The sequence below is a fragment of the Cannabis sativa genome, chromosome X (genome assembly GCF_029168945.1).
Source record: "Cannabis sativa cultivar Pink pepper isolate KNU-18-1 chromosome X, ASM2916894v1, whole genome shotgun sequence".
Taxonomy (NCBI): domain Eukaryota; kingdom Viridiplantae; phylum Streptophyta; class Magnoliopsida; order Rosales; family Cannabaceae; genus Cannabis; species Cannabis sativa.
In genome coordinates, this window is record NC_083610.1 from 80578364 (window position 1) to 80595572 (window position 17209).

A 17209-nucleotide genomic window follows, 5' to 3' on the forward strand; every position below is an offset into this window, starting at 1 on the left:
ATTTTATTGTTGATTTATGAATATGTGGTATTATGATTTTAATAATTTTTTAATTATATATTTATTGATTATTTAAAATTTGCATCAACAATGGTAAATTTTCATAGGTTCGCCGCGAAACATAAGTTAAAAACAAATTTTAAAATATAATTTACTTTTATTGTTTATAAAATAATAATATTATTATTTAATCATTTTCAATTGTTCTTTTTCTTATGAAAATTATACTATACCACATATTCATAAATCAACAATAAAAGAAACTATAAATGTTAAAATATAAAAATGAGAGGGGCTAAAATTCTCTCTAGCTATTATGTGTGTCCGCTAGTATTTATCTTTTTTTTTCTTATTATTAATGTATATGAATATAACAAATTAAAGTATTAAAATATTAATATTAATATAATAGATCAAAATATTAATATAATTATTTTTCTCAAAGTATTAAAATTAAAAAAATCAAATTATTTGAATTTAACACAAAAATATAAATTAAAGTAAGTAAAATAAATAATAAAAATATCAATATCTAATAATGAGAACTTAATGTTGCTAAAGAAATAAAAGTTTAGGGATTAATTTACCAAAATATAAAGTTTGGGGACCAACTTGCTAAAACTTATATAGATTTGAGACTAATTTGTCAAAAAATAAAATTTGAAGACCAACTTGCTAAAATTTGTATAGTTTAAGAACCTACGATACAAATGAGCCTAATATATATGATCAGAATATATTGTAGGCCTAATCTTCTCTCTCCCTCTTTTGGGCCGGCTCTTGAAGACCAAGTGGGCGTTGGTCAAGATGGACTTCCCTCTCACAATGCCACTATTAACCGTGAGTCTTTGGTTCTCCCTAATGAAGATGTTGCTTTGGCTCAATTTTTCAAAGCTCAAGAGGATTTAATGAATGACCTTAAACATTTTGGGAAGCTTGACTTATATGAGATTCGGAGGATCGGAGGTGATATTGGAGTTCCGGTTTCTTCTGAAGTCAATGAGAGGACGACTCCTTTCAAAAAAAGAAAATTTGAATCCTCGGCTTCTCTTTGCTCTAGGCCTCATAAAATTCACCGCAAGTATCCTGGTGTTGTGCGTGACTTTCCCTGGGACTCGAGGCGTGATGTGAATGATGCTGAAGTTGTAGTTGATGATCCTTCTGAGGATAGTTCCAATTCCCCGAGCCGGTCTGGTATCTTGAAGAACCCCCTGGTTGGTTCGTTTATGATCGATGATGCTGTGTCAAGTGGGTCTGCTTACTCTCATACCCCTGTGGAGGAGAATGCTGAATCTCCTCCACAGGAGCCATGAGAGGCTTAGCTCAGGAACCCGCATGAGGCCGTTAGGCGGACCTCTACAGTTCGGGAACTGAAGTCCCTGCTCTGGTCGCGCTCACCGGATTTTGTTTTTCTGACCGAGCTTAAAGTGAACGCCAATTCTCTGGTACGTACTCTAAAGTCCCTACACTTTTATTTTAATATTTGTGTCCCCTCTATTGGAAATGCGGGTGGTATTATTCTGGCATGGAAAGAAGGGTTTAGTTTTGAGTGTATCTCTAGCTCGTGCAACCATATCTCGGGGATAGTATATTCTGATCCCCCCTCTCATCCGTGGCTCCTATCGTGTGTTTACGGGCCTCCCTACCTGCATGCAAAGAATAAGTTCTGGTCTGAGTTTCTGAACCTGGGAGATAAATTTGGGGGGTCCTGGCTGATACTGGGTGATACTAACTTTGTTCTTAGTGCCTCTGAAAGAGAAGGATCCTCGGGTCGGGACCCTTTCATCCCGATAATATCTAACCTGTTGGACGCCAAAGGTCTAATCAATTTGCCTATCCAAGGGGATAACCTGACTTGGGATAACCATAGGTCCGGGAGGCATCATGTGAAATCTGCATTGGATAAAGGTTTAGTGAATGGAGCTTGGCTCAATTTATTTCCTAGGGCCATCCTCTGCTCGTCCCAAACCTGCAATTCTGATCATAGGCCTCTCTGCCTTCTGACGGATGGTCAGGTTGCCAAGGTTAAAAGAAGTTTCAAATTTGAGGAAGGATGGACCCGTGATGTTAGAAGCAATCTGGTTGTGAACAATGCCTGGAATTCAGTGAGTCACAATTGGGCCCCAGCTAGTATCTTCAGAAAGGTTGGGGCCACCAGGGTGGCCCTCTTGAACTGGAGTAGAACACAATTCGGAAAACTTGATGTGACCATAAAGGAGCTTGAGAATAAGCTTAACTCTCTACAGAGTCTTCCGGTTGGGTCCCGTGACTGGAAATAAGAACGTGTTATTCGCCGGGAGTTGAATGAGTCGTTAGAAAGAAAGGCAATTTATTGGAAACAAAGGGCCAGAATTTCTTGGCTCAAAGATGGGGATAAGTGCTCTAAGTTCTTCTTCCTCTCGGCGACCATTAGGGGTCGACGAAATGCCATTGAGAGTATCATAAACAAGGATAATGTCTGGATCTCTGGCCGGGAAGCCGTAGGGCGAGAATTCTTGGACTATTTTAAGGGTATTTTTACGGAGGCTGTGACTTGTCAGGATTACAATTGCTCCCAGCTGTTTCAAGAGTGAATCCCTCAGGAGGAGTTGGAGGCTCTTATCTGCTCTCCGAGTTCTGATGAAATCAAAAAAACTCTGTTCGCTATGAACAACCTTAAAGCTCCGGGTCCGGATGGGATGTCAGTTTTGTTTTATAAACATTATTGGGAGTCCGTGGGTGATGATTTCTGTGCAGCAGTTCATGATTTCTTCGTCAGTGGCAGGATGCATAGAGGGAGTAATGCTACTAATATTGTGCTCATCCCGAAAGTCCAAAATCCCAAACGCACAAACCACTTCAGGCCGATTTCTTTGTGTAACGTGGTGTACAGGGTTATAGCTAAGATCATAGCAAATAGGTTAAAACCTATTCTTCCTTCGATTATTTGCCCTACGCAAGCTGCTTTTGTCCCAGGGCGGAATATCCATGACAATAATGTGATTATCCAAGAAGTCATCCATTCCTTTAATCGGAAGAAGGGTAAGGAGGGATTTTTTGCTATCAAAATTGATCTTGTCAAAGCTTATGACAGGTTGAGTTGGAGGTTTATTGATCATGTCCTGGAGTGCTCTGGCATCCCCTCGAAATTCCGTCGTAGAATTTCGCAGTGTATTTCAACCACGACCCTCAATGTCTGTCTCAATAGGGGTCAGGTGGGGAACATTAACCCCTCTTGTGGGCTTCGCCAAGGAGACCCTCTCTCCCCTTATCTTTTCATTTGGGCCGCTGAAGTTCTTTCAAGGTTGATATCCCAATCCCTTGACCGGGATCTCATCAAGGGTATAAAACTTAGTAGGGGTGGCCCGGTGCTTTCCCATATTTTCTTTGCTGATGATTTAATTTTGGTGGGCAGAGCTAATCTAATCGAGGCAAATGGTTTCTGGAGTTGCCTAGAAAAATTTTGTTCTTGGTCGGGTCAGCAGGTAAACAAGCTTAAGACAACCATTTTCTTTAGCAAGAATACCCCAATGGAAATGCGGCGTGATATCAAGGAAGCTTTGGGCATTGACTATCCAGAGGGGTGCATTAAGTATTTGGGTCTGCCTCTTTTTAGATCTAGGCAAAAGGACGCTGACTTCAACTTTATCTTAGACAATCTTACAGCAAAGCTTCAAGGTTGGAGGGCTAAAACTTTGTCAAAGGCAGGGCGTGCAACTCTTATAAAATCTGTGGGCCTGTCCAATGTATGCTATGCAAACCACTAAACTATCTTCTCGAATGGTCAACCGGATTGATGGTTTGGTTCGAGACTTCTGGTGGGGCTTTGAGAAAGGAAACCACGGCATTCATCTGAAGGCTTGGGATAAACTCTACCTTCCGAAATCTTTAGGCGGGTTGGGTTTCAGGAAAACTAAAGAAATGAACCTGGCTTTCTTATCAAAATGGGGGTGAAACATATTAAACGGAAGCCAATCTTTATGCTGCAAAGTGCTGGAAGCCAAGTACCTTAGGGGCAAAGATTTTCTCACGTGCAGGTACAAAAACTCTTATTCTTGGTTCTGGAAGAATGTTGTGAAAGCTAACTCTATCTTGAGGAAAAGGGCTTGCAAACTAATAGCAAATGGAGAGACTACAAGTATATGGCAGGACCCCTGGATTCCTCACTATAAAGGTTTATGTCCGAAACCTAGAGGGCCCCCCCCCCCCAACCTCAACCATGTGGCTGATCTTGTTCTTGACAATGGCCAATGGGATTCCCAAAAGCTGAATTACTGTTTTGACAATGAAACGGTTTCAGCCATCCTCAAAGGAGGGCAACCCTCTGGTGTCGGGGTTGATAGATGGATTTGGACTCTGGAGAGTCATGGGCAATTCTCGTGCAAGTCTGCCTACCTTGCTCAAGCCTTGGAAAGAGCTCCCCTTTGTGATGTCGCCCCAAAGCTTTGGAACAAGCTCTGGAATAGCAAAATTCTGGAGCGACATAAGGTCTTATGGTGGTGTATCCTGTCTAGTGCCCTCCCGGTTAGAGCTGTGCTCGGCACTAGATTTCATTTAGAAGATCAAAGCTGTCCCCTTTGTGGAAGGGGTGGTGAATCCATCGAACATCTGTTTCTTTCCTGTGAGGTGGCTCTCCATTTCTGGCGTTCGTCTCTTTGGGGTATTTATCTGGTGTGTGATACAGGAATTCGAGTCTAGGACTGGGTTAAGTTCATCTGGGATCTAAAACATAAAGGAGCTTGTGTTGATGATATATTCCTATATGCTTCTATTGTAGTGGATACTATTTGGAGGGTGCGCAACGAGAAGGTTCATAATAATTATCCTGTTGATTTTAACAAATGCATTGATAATATTTGTAATTCTTATGCAGATATGTATGATACCTTGTTCCATAGTCCTTCCCCACCTTTAAAGGAAACTTGGTCCCCTCCTCCTCAGGATTGGATTAAGCTGAATTGTGATGTCAAAGTGGATTTGGATAGTATGTGCATTGCGGTTGTGGCAAGGGACCATTTTAGCAGAGTAATTAGAGTTCAAACTGCTCGGGAGAATTACTCGGATGTTCTGTGTGGTGAAGCGGCGGCCTGCTCTTTGGCGGTGACAGTTGCTCTGGATATCGGCTCTAAGTATGTAATAGTGGAGAGTGACTCGAGTGTGGTTATCAACGCCATCAATGGGAAGGAGTCTCGTTAGGCAATTGATAACTACATCTCCTTTTGCACTAAGTCTTCCCACTCTTTTAGTAGTTGTTGTTTTTCCTTTATTAGTAGATCTTGTAACTTTGCCGCTCATAATGTGGCTAGGTAGGCGTTCTCCCATCAGACTTTTGGGTCTCTTCCAGTTGACTCTGTCCCGGAAACCTTTTTTTGTAATGACCGCGAGGTCTAACTATTTATGCATCTATGATATAAACGCCTTTCATCAAAAAAAAAAAAAGAATATATATTGTAGTAATGGCTTGCTGCTAAGCGTTAGTGGGGAAACAAGACTCCATCCGTACACCATATTTTATATAAGAGAAATGCTAAAAGGTATACTAGAGGTGTCTAGCACCCTTTTCTTATATGTTATTATTGATATTAGTTTAATTAAGTATCGAGTACTCTCATATATATAGTTTAATATAATAACTTTTAGAGAGTATTACTAACTAATTGTAAGACAACATGTCTAAAAATACTAAGTACTATTAGTGCTCAATGACAATCTTCTTTATATAAATATATTCAATATATTATTTCTGTGCTTACATCGTCAGACTCATCACAGCCTTAAATGTATATTTTTGTGTAAACTATTAACTTTATATATAAAGTGTAATGGATGCCAATAACAAATGAATGATACATCCCAATATCCCAAATATCAATCACTAAAAGTCAAAGAAGGATCAAATAATAATAATAATAATAATAATAATAATAATAATAATAATAATAATATATGAGAATTGTTAAAATGTAATTACTTAATATTTTCTTCAGTATCATACTGCAATTAGTATAATTAAGTATTAGGTCTTATATAACTTAAAAAAAATAATTTTTAAAGAATATGACTAACTAATTATAGGACACTATCTGTGAAAAGTATTAAGTATAACTGATACTCAATAACAACACCCATATTATATATTTAGTTTTGTTGACTTAAGATATTTGTTTTATGAATAATAATAATTAATGAGAAAGACTATAGGATTATACTTTGCACCTGGCCATCTTTATATATAAGTATAGGGATATATAAATCTATGTCAAATCTCAGTGCTTGATGATGCTACATCTGCACACATTATATATAGGACCAGTTTAAACATCAGACAGTTTAGACCATTACATAAGGTCGGGTTTATTTTTATCGTCATATAAATATACATTATAATATTTTTTTTTTTGAAAATATACACATAATAAATGTTTATAAAACCAAACATACACTTAAAAAAAAAAAAAAAATAAAAACTTGTGGTCTCAATATATGATTTTATGGTGACATTGGATTGGTCGTTTGGAATAGGTTTTCTTCTTCATTCTATTGAATCTGATTGTCTAGATGTGATCTCTGTTTTCACTAAAAGATCATCTATTTGTAATGACCTTGGTTCTCTTTTAGATGATATTTTTAGTCTACTGTCTAATTTTCTTGAGACGTCCTTGATTCATGTTCATCGGTCGGCCAATAAGGCTACTCATGAATTAGCTGTGCACGCACTTAGGCTGGATGGTGAGCTAATTTGGATGAAAGATTTTCCTTCTTTATTTTCGATGTACTCAATGCTGATTTTTTTCAATAAAATTTTGTTCATTGTTCAAAAAAAACATGATTTTAAAATCTTTACCTATTCTAAATTAATGAAGTGTTTTTTTTTTTTTTTTTGGAAAACTGAATTTATAAAGTATTGATTGATAATTTAAAAAAATAAAAAATAAAAGGTTTAATTTTAATTTTTTGCTATAGGCCCCCAAACTACTTATATATTTGGAAAGATCGAAGTACTTGTGGGTTATTTTTTGAATGAAAAAAGTAGACAGAAATGAAACTAAAGGGACAACTAAAATCTTCTCATTTGAAAGGATAAAGAGAATACCCGTATATAAAAATTATTCAAAATAATTTTGAAAAAAGTAATAATAATAATAATTTAAATTAAAAAATAATAAATTTTTAATTAGTAATATTATTTTTATTTTTTAAAAATAAATATATAATTAAATATTAGAGATGTTGGCGGCAAAACTACATAAATTAACTCTATGATTAGTGACACTTAACTACATAAACTGATTTTTTGGTGGTAAAATTTTCCAAATCTCACTTCTGTTAACTATTTACCCCTTTAATTCAAAAGGCTCTGTTAAGTGTCACGGTAGACATGCCACTGTGTACACAAAGGTACACGTGGCAAATTTTTACCAGGGGATATTGTGGCAAAACAAACCACATAAACTGATTTTTTGGTGGTAAAACCCTCCAAACCTTAGCTCTTTACCCCTTCCGTCCAAAATATTCTTTTAAGTGTCATGCTAGACATGCTACAACATATACAAATGTACACATGGAAAAGTTTTAGTAGTCCACATAATTTTAATTGATTAAATATTTAAAAAAAAATAAAAAAAAAATCTTTTTTCTATTTTCCACTGCTATTTCTTTTAAATTTTCTCCATGTAACCCTAATTTCCAACCGCACTCCCTCTTTCTTTTGTTCTCCTTCTCACACAGCTCTGACAAGTCACCTCCGGCCACCTTCAATCTAAACGAACCCCAAAACTGATTTCTCGGCCTTACAAACCCAACCCTTCAGCATCCCTCTAAGCTCCGAGACCTGACCCTTCTTTGAAGTTTCTCTTTCTCGCCTCGACCTCATCGGATTTGATTCTCTCTCTCCCGCAACTCTTCGCTGATACCACAGCAGTTGAAGGGTTTGCTAGTTCGTCCCTGGATTTGTCATGATTTAAGAAGGAATGGGGGAAGGGGAGATCTAATGGTTCAAGTCTCGGAGTACTTAATAGAGCCTTTTGAACGGAATGGGTAAATAGCAGAAGTGAGGTTTGGAGAGTCTTACCACCAAAAAATCAAATTATGTGGTTAAGTGTCACTAATCATAGAGTTCAATTAGTTTTGCTGCCAATATCCCTACTAAAAATATGTCACGTGTACCCTTGTATATATTGTGGCTTGTTCACTGTGGCACTTAACAGTGCTTTTTGAATGGAATGGCTAAATAGCTAACAGAAGTGAGGTTTGGAAAATTTTACCACCAAAAAATCAATTATATGATTAAATGTCACTAGCTAATCATAGAATTTATGTAGTTTTACCACCAATATTCCTAAATATTATTATAATATATATAAAATTTTAATTGTATACAAGTAGAACCACATGATCTTAAATTAATAGTTAAAAAAGTTTCCCTACCCATAAAAAACTTATGATAAGACTTACAATAATCTTACCAAATATATTGATACTATTGAAATTTAACTCATAACAAGTTAGGGTCTCTATCTATAACATAAACTCTTTTGATCAATTAGGTGATTGGAATTTAACTTGACACTGAGATATATTTATAATATATATAAACTTAAATTTTCTTCATTTACGTCAAATTCATCATGATCATGAGTTTGATCGATAAAAAAGATTTACGAAAGCTGTTTAATCATCATCAAGTATATAATTAACCAAAAATGGTATTTAGTGGTGGTGGGGCTTCAAATAATTAGCTTAAACATGCTCCATTAACTCTATAATTGTTAACAACATAATCATGACAGCTATATTAACACATGTTCACCACAGAAAAGTATATTTAATTAGTATATTTGTCTCTGAATTTTCGAGATTATCTGATTATACCCTCTAAAATATAACATTACATTATTGAAAAATTTTCCTAGAATATAACATTACATAATTATGTGACTTCAATTAAGTTCTATTTCTTTTATTGTTAAAAATTAATATTTTTACCTTTTTTTTCTTTTGAAAATATTAATGCATTTTTACCCTTAAATTTTAGAGGAACTTAGATGGTATACCCTTTTTAAGGTAATTCATCTCATTTTTACCTCTTTTTTAAAACTCATTAATTTATGCCCTCTTTTCTAATTATTATTTCAATTATGCCCCTCCTGTTTCATATAATTAACGTGCCTCCCCAATAATATGAATACCCACCAGTTATTAATTAAGGTAACATATGTAAGGGTAAATTGGATAGTAACCTTATAAAAGTGGATAAATTTGAATAGATTTAATTTTAATATGCAGGCATTTGTGGTTAACTGACCAAAAAAAAAGGCATTTATCAATTTATCCCTAAACTCTAACCAATACGGAATTTTGACCTCTTTTATTAAAAAAATAATTTTAAAAATTATAATTTTCTATTAATTCTAAAAAAAATTAATAAAAAACTGATAAAAATGTAAACTAATTAAAAAATATTAAATTTACTTAAAAACCCTAAATTATTCCTAAAAAAATATTTTCAAACTTTATTTTATTTATAAACACATTTCTTAAAAAATCTAACCAAAATTCTTGAAAATCCAATAATAATTCAAACAAATTAAGATTTTTTTTAAGAAAAAATCAAGCTTATTTATAATTATAAACTCATATCTTAAAAAATAATTAAAAATTCAATAAAAATATAAAATATTTTGAAAAAAAAATTGAAATTAAATTAAAAAAAAAGGCTATGTTTACTTAAAAAAAAAAATCTAGATTTTTGGAGAAAAAAAATAAACTCAAACTTGTTCCCGTAAAATTTATTTTTTACAAAAAAAATGACTTTTTAATATATTTTTTTATATCTAAATGTATGTTTCAATAAAAAATAAATAATTTTTTAAATCGCTTAATTAGTTGTAAAATTTTAATTTCTTTCTTAATTTTCTTAATCATTCAAAATAATTTTTTTATAAGATTTAGTGATTTACTAAAAAATGTTGAATTGAATCTTTCTTATTTTTATTTTAAGGGGATACGATTTGATAGTTATTAAAATTTAAGGGGTAAAATTACTAATTTACAAAGACACAACATTTAAACAGAATAATGAGACGAAATCTAACAAAAGAACCAAAATTCTGTAAATATAAGAGTTCAAGAAGAATTTTTAACAAGACGTATTTAGGGAGCAGAGTCAATATTGTCGAAAGTTTAATATGTAAAATTACTAATTATTCTTTTATATAATAATAATAATAATAATAATAATTGAATTTGAAAGTCTAACTAGGTTTTTTCCACTCTAAACTTTGAGATGTATTAAATCGTACCACCAAAACTTTTCAAACCATTAAAATTTTCTTCAAAGTATTATTGAGATTGATTGATTTAAAGACTTCTATCCAAATGATCTGTTTAATTTTACTATTGGACGTTTGACATGGACGAAATTTAAGGGGCAAGATTTGAATCATGTCAAAGTTTAGTGGATACAATTTAGTAAATAACAAAGTTTAGGAGATATGATTTAATGCATAAACAATCGTTTAGATATTTATTAGTTTGAATAGAACTCTTGACAGAAGTCTTTAAATCAAACAACATCTATAGTTCAAGAAATATATTTCAAATGGCCTAATAAAAAATTTAGTGTTTCGTTTGGAACACCGTATTAGGTCGTATTGTATTATATTGAATTGGATTATATATCATATTTTTGTATAATATTATGTTAAACTTTAATTTATACTAAAATATTATATGTTTAGGTGTCCATAAAAGTTAATATCACATATAGTTTTACATAAAAATATTGCATAAAATACAATTCAATATAATACAATACAATACAATACGACCTAATACGGCGTTCCAAACGAACCCTAGAAGTACAATTTAGTACATGTCAAAACTAAATTTTAATTAATCTAATTAAAATTCCACAATAATGATTGTGCGACTGTGAGTCACCAATTGGTTTGCGTAAATGTAGTAAAATAAAAGGACGACTTTTGGTAGATGAACCATGTATATGTTCAACCCTTCTTCTTGGCCCCTGCTTTTGTAAGATTTAATTGAAATGAAATTTGCATTTTTGCAATTTGCAGTAACATTTGACCAAGAAATGTTTAATTATTGTGGAGAAAAAATAGACCCACAAAGGAAAGAGGAAGGGATATGATCTTAGCTTAGATGATAACAATAATAATAATAATAATAATAACAATAAATTGAGAACAACCATTGTTCATCCATCCAAAAGGGGCTTTGGAATTTTCCCCAACGCATTATATAATATTTATATATATCTATATATATATAAAGGGACTTTGAATTTTCAAATTTCAACTACAACGCACCCAACCAATACACTAATATATATATAAATATATAAATGTATAGTAAGCTAAGCCACTAAAAATTTGATAAACTACCTAAGTGGGGGACAAGTCGATGCTGCATGTGGGGATTGCAGCAATTATATCACATAAGTTTTGAATTTTATATTTATATATTATGAATGACATTAATATAATAACATCATTATTACTAACCCAACTAATAGTTTTTATCTTTAGAGTAGAGGGTCATATACATAATACATGTGCATATATAAAATAGTTCTTATTTTTACTTTTATGTATAATCTCTCTATAATGGTGATTGATGATCTCCACACCGATTTCTTATATTTATATGTTTATATATATATATATATATATATATATATATATATTTATAGTGCTTAGAAAGAAAGAAAAGAAAAGGTAATATGATCATAATTAGCATAGAGGACAAAGTGTTGTCTTTGAAAAATTATGTTCAAAATTAAAGAACGGAAGAGTAAAGTAACTAATCACAAATTTAGTTCTTTTTCTTTTTTGCTCTCTAAACAAAATCAAATGAGCCAAGTAATTGTAAACTTACCAAATCGTTTATTATGTTCATCATCAAAATATATTACCTAAAATCAATCAAACCATTCTTCAAAAAGGAAAAGAAGAAGTTAGAAACGCTTATTTTTAGTTTCATATGGCTATGATTGCATATGGGTTAGTTAGTTGGACTAATAAAAATATTTTAGTATTTTAGTCACCCAACTTAATAATTATAGTTTGGAAAAACTATGAATCATTCATATTTATTTATTGTAAAACTCAATCCTACTTTCTAAAATAGAAAAATTGAGTTAAGTTCATTGAATTTATAGAATTTTAATATTTTTATATACAAATAGAAGAAGTTAATTTATTTTAAAATATATTTATATATAAAAAGTAGTAATTTAATTATTTTCATTAGTTTAATAGAATATACTTTAAAAATACAAGAAAATTTTATTAAATTTAACGGATGTTGTTAGTACTGTGCATTTTATAAGTATGTAAATATTAATATTATTTTATTTAAATTTTTTAAATTTATCTTTATAATTTGAATTATATAAAGCTAATATTTAATTTGATTTCTTTATACATAATCAAATAATAATAATAATAATAAATAAAAATTCTCTTAATGCGGCCAACCAAATATTTTGCAAAAATTGAATATTAAGAAAGATTAAGAAATTATATAAAATTAATATTTTAATTTAATTTTATTATACATAATCAAAATAATAATAATAATAAATGAAAATTCTCTTAATATACGCCCAACCTAATATTTTTTGAAAATTGAATATTAAAAATGATTAACTTAAAAGAAAATGAAAATGAAAGAAAAATAACACACAAACAATATTATAACGACACAATAAATGTGCACAACCCAACACCTATTATAACTTATTAAGATAACAAGACAAAATATATTATCGGACAATATCTCTTAGGAATAATATATCTTTAAAATAAAAAATATACATTTCATTAAATTCAATAGATATTTTTTAGTATTATTTATTTTATAAATATGTAAATATTAATATTATTTTATTTAAATTTTTTTTGAATTTATTTTTATGATATGAATTATTTAAACCAATATTTTAATTCGAATTTATTATACATAATTAATATTGTAATTAGAGTTCTAGCCTTGCTCTTTAATAAATTTATTATTTAATTTTAGTTAATTCAAATAGTATTATTTTTTTAAAATTTAGTTAAAATAAATTTTTCTTTGAGCTGATATTATTAAAATAAATTTAATTAAAAGTTAAAGATTTTCTACTATTAAAAGGTGGATTAGTTTGTAACCCAAATAATAATAAGTACAAAGTGAGATTAGTATTTTATCATATATAGTAGCCTTAATATACTTGTGTTGTAACCTTTTATTTTAGCTTATATATTTATTATCTTTATAATTAATAGCAACACAAAATAAAAAATTAGCTCATTACTTTTAATATATTTTACTAATATTTTGTATTTAATTTTATTTTTTGTAAATAACATTTTAATTTAATTTTCTTTTTCAAATTACTATAATTTTTTTTTATAATTTCATAGCCTTTTATATTAAACATATTTCTCTATAAAATAAATATTATTTATTTAATTAAATTATATATAACATAATTTAGTATGACATTTAAAAAGAAAAATATATAACTTAATATAAAAACTAAGTATTTGTATCTTACACTTAATATTATCTTAACATTATGTTGATGAGCATAATATTTGACATACAACTATCAAAATAATTATATCTATATAATACATATAGTACATATATATAATTACTATAATTTTGGTTTGGTTGTTAGAAAAATTGATAATAAATGGAAGATAATTTGTATATAATATAGAATACAATAATAATATATAATAATTAGGTATGTGTACTAAATTGATCTATAGTAATTACTTCAATTTGATAGTGCAATGCTATTAACTTAATCTTTCTCTCTAGATCTCTAAATCAGAAGCAATTTTATTTATCTGATCATCAAAAGTATATAATTGTGATTAGACTGTGTATTTATAGAGTTAAGGAGTGGACTTAGCTACATAACCCTAGTTAGACTAGGCCTACTCATCAAAGGCTTTAGTTAACTAGAAAAGTTCACACTCTTCTACTTCAACTAGACTTTACACACACAGAGATGTTAAGCTCATTAACTATTAATCACCAACAATATGCGCTAACACAATAAAGAACTATCCAATCAACCCAAGTTATAATAAAACCAATAAAAATTAATGTAAGTCCAAATAAAAGTCTATCATTCTCCCACTTAGGCTACATTAATTTTAAAACATATATATTATATATCAAAATAATTTTATTTGAAAACGACTCATGGGTTGAACAATAGGAAATATTTGCGACTGCTTTAAAAATGATAGTTTTTTGATAGCATCTTAACATACCAATCTAATTTAACATTTGATATTGAATTGTGATAATCATATTATTTTTAAATCAACAAAAAACATTCATAATCACAAAATACAAAAGTATTAAATCGACATGGTCAATAAGTCTAGTACGTAGTGTGGTAAGGGCTATCCAAGAATCAATCTTTTGAGAGACGACTGATTTTAGATTAAATAAAGCAGGTCTCCAAGAAGGTTCCTTACATCCCTTGCTTTTAGTCTTTTGCTTGCCTCTGGAAACCCCAAATGCAAGAGATGGACGGGCATGAGCCTTCTTCATTCACTGATCAACCTGGCCTTTAAATCCTTTGGTTTCAACCTCAGATAGGGAGTTGGAAGACGAACATCTTCCGCTTTGCACTGACTCCATTCCTAAAGTCCGTGGTCTTCGATCATAAACTAGCTAACATGGCTGGCTACATACAAGTATAGCCAAATCAAGATGAGACGGGACGGAGGGTCAGAGGCCGCAGCGGGACTACCATAGGAAAGCCCGCCCCCGCTAGCTAACATAGAAAGAATTCTATTCCCGGAAAGCAATAGTCTCCATGTGAATCTCTTCCCGACCCGGCCAGGCCGAATCGGGCCACCCCTTGGGATGGGAATGGCCCAGCCCACATGCATCATTTGATGAAAGCACTCCAGTCGCCTCCTCGAAGTGGCTTGTCAACCACGCTTTCCCTCCCTCAAAACAATGCTCCTCACCAAAAGCCTCTCTTTCTAGTAGGGTTCCTCCATAAGAACACTGAACGCCCAGCTTCGCAGAGCAGCTCTCTCCCCAGCCCACAGCATAGTGTGGAATCTGAATCGTTTCATCCCCGACCTAATTCATGATGAGCCCACCAACTTCCTGGCAAGATGCCTACGGTTAAAAACCACCGACATGTCAAGATCCAAATTAGAATTGGTTCCTGGTCTTGGTCAGAGACCACTGTGTTCGCGCCGGCGGTCCAACAAAGAGGCGAAGTAGTGGTCTCTTTCTTTTCATTACGAACGACACGCTTCTCCTGGCTCACCCGAACCCTCTTGCTCTAAGTATATGGGACAAGTGAAGGGAAGCTAAGAGAAAGCCAAGCAAGCCCAATAAAATAGGTTATCTGGATTGTTGTTACGTTTTTGTCAATAGAGAAAATAAATAAACTGATCCCCTTTTTTTTTTCCTGGGCATTGATTTCTTCCTGCATAGCATCTCTCCAGCAAGAATGATTGAAGGCTTCAGCAAATGATTCAGGTTCATGAGAAGATTGAACTGACATGAGGTCCTTTTCCCGACAACAGATCTCCGATCTTACTTTCTCAAGTCATACGTCTTTTGTTCAGCCAACAGTGTTCCGCTCTACTTATTATTACTTACTAGCGCCCTTCACTTCAACCCATACTACTTTTTTTTTACTTCCAGCTTATTCCCAAATCAAAGCAACTTGCAACTAAGAGCGGGATTGGATTTTTTTGATAGTGGAAATGCCATAAAGCGCGAACCAAGATCCGTGATACGAAAACCAAAATCAGAATGAGGAAGAAAAAGATATCGTGATGTAAGTCTATTATTCCTTGCATCATAGGTGTTGCTGCGTCTTGAAATCCTAATTGCCACGGTTCCGCTGCATCACAAGGAGACTGGGGCGGATGCCTCCTAAAGAGTAACGGAGGTGTGCGAAGGTAGGCTCAAGCTAAGATTCTGCTCGTGAGCGTAATGGTATAAGCCTGCCTGACTGTGAGACCGACTGGTCGAACAGAGACGAAAGTCGGCCATAGTGATCCGGGCTGTAAAGTTACTTTTCGGAAAGATATAATGTAAGAATTCCTAAACCCCATGACACCTCGGTGGAGGCAACGCAAAATCAGTAATCTATCCCCGATCCAGGCTGGGGAGAAAGTCTGGCTACCTAGTCTTAGGGGGGCGGTGCGCGCCTCCAGGTGGGAATAATTTATCACCTTGCCACAGTGGGCCCGTATAGCACCTACGCTTACGTGAAGCTCACTTGGAACCGGCAGCTAACTACCCTGAATTTCGTTGGGAAGATGGCGAGGATGAAAGAAGGATATCGAGAGAGAAATAGGAAAAAGAGTACGGAAGCTAGAGCTGAGATATAGGCTAGCTAAATGCCCTAAAATCCGTGTACGAAAGGTCCGCGATCCTGGGCAGTACATGGATAACCCGACTCACCAAGCGCTTAGCAACGTGTGGTGAAGGCGGAATAGAGTTTGCCGTCCAAGGGGAAAGAAAGATGCGCCATTCTTAGTTAGGGAGAGGGTATGTTCACATTGAGTATCCTCGTATGCTCAGTCGAGTGACAAACGTACCTATCCCCGACGTGGGTAACGCATCTACAAAACCATGGTGTTAACAAGGCCCTCCCTTCTCCTAAATCCAATGGGAGCCAAAACGAACACGCCTGCTACCTACTGTACTGGACCTTCGACCAGGCATTCTACCATTGTCGAATCGAAACCAACCACCACTGTATTGCGCTCGAACAGTTGAGCAGAAGAGAACGAGAGAACTTCGTATTTTGGTAATTCTCTAGGAGTCATGTTTAACCTTGAATGCTATTAATAAATTCTACAGCCGACGGCCAGAGATATTTTTTTAGAAGGATTCTCCGGATAAATAATTCCAAAAAAGAAAGAAGAGAAAGAAAGGCGCATATGCGGGAAGGGGGTCCCACTACTTCTTCATTCAGCGGGGGAGACTCAAACCTTCCCACTGGGCGAGAGGTGCACCTAACCCACCTACCCACTCATCAATCGCGGTGTTCAGCTGACTTGCACTGATAGACCCCTATTGTATTGGAATTAGGCTCCCATCTTTTTACTGTTGTCAACTAATCTCGTCCTCCGGCTACAATGAAAAAACCTTATGTGAGGGGGCCCACTTCCCACTCCCCCTCCCTTGGAAAATCAACTCACTGCCATTGATTGACCAA

At 33.3% G+C, this 17209-nt stretch overlaps 1 protein-coding gene across 1 annotated transcript; it reads left to right on the plus strand.

The window, feature by feature from the left end:
• The first annotated feature begins 1503 nt into the window (after positions 1-1503).
• LOC133032394 (uncharacterized) lies at positions 1504-5175 on the plus strand. The gene is made up of 5 exons (XM_061106323.1): positions 1504-1586; positions 1745-2255; positions 2583-3725; positions 4048-4639; positions 4757-5175. Exons 1-5 carry the CDS (start codon positions 1504-1506, stop codon positions 5173-5175), a joined length of 2748 nt encoding a protein of 915 aa, XP_060962306.1.
• Positions 5176-17209: the final 12034 nt, after the last annotated feature.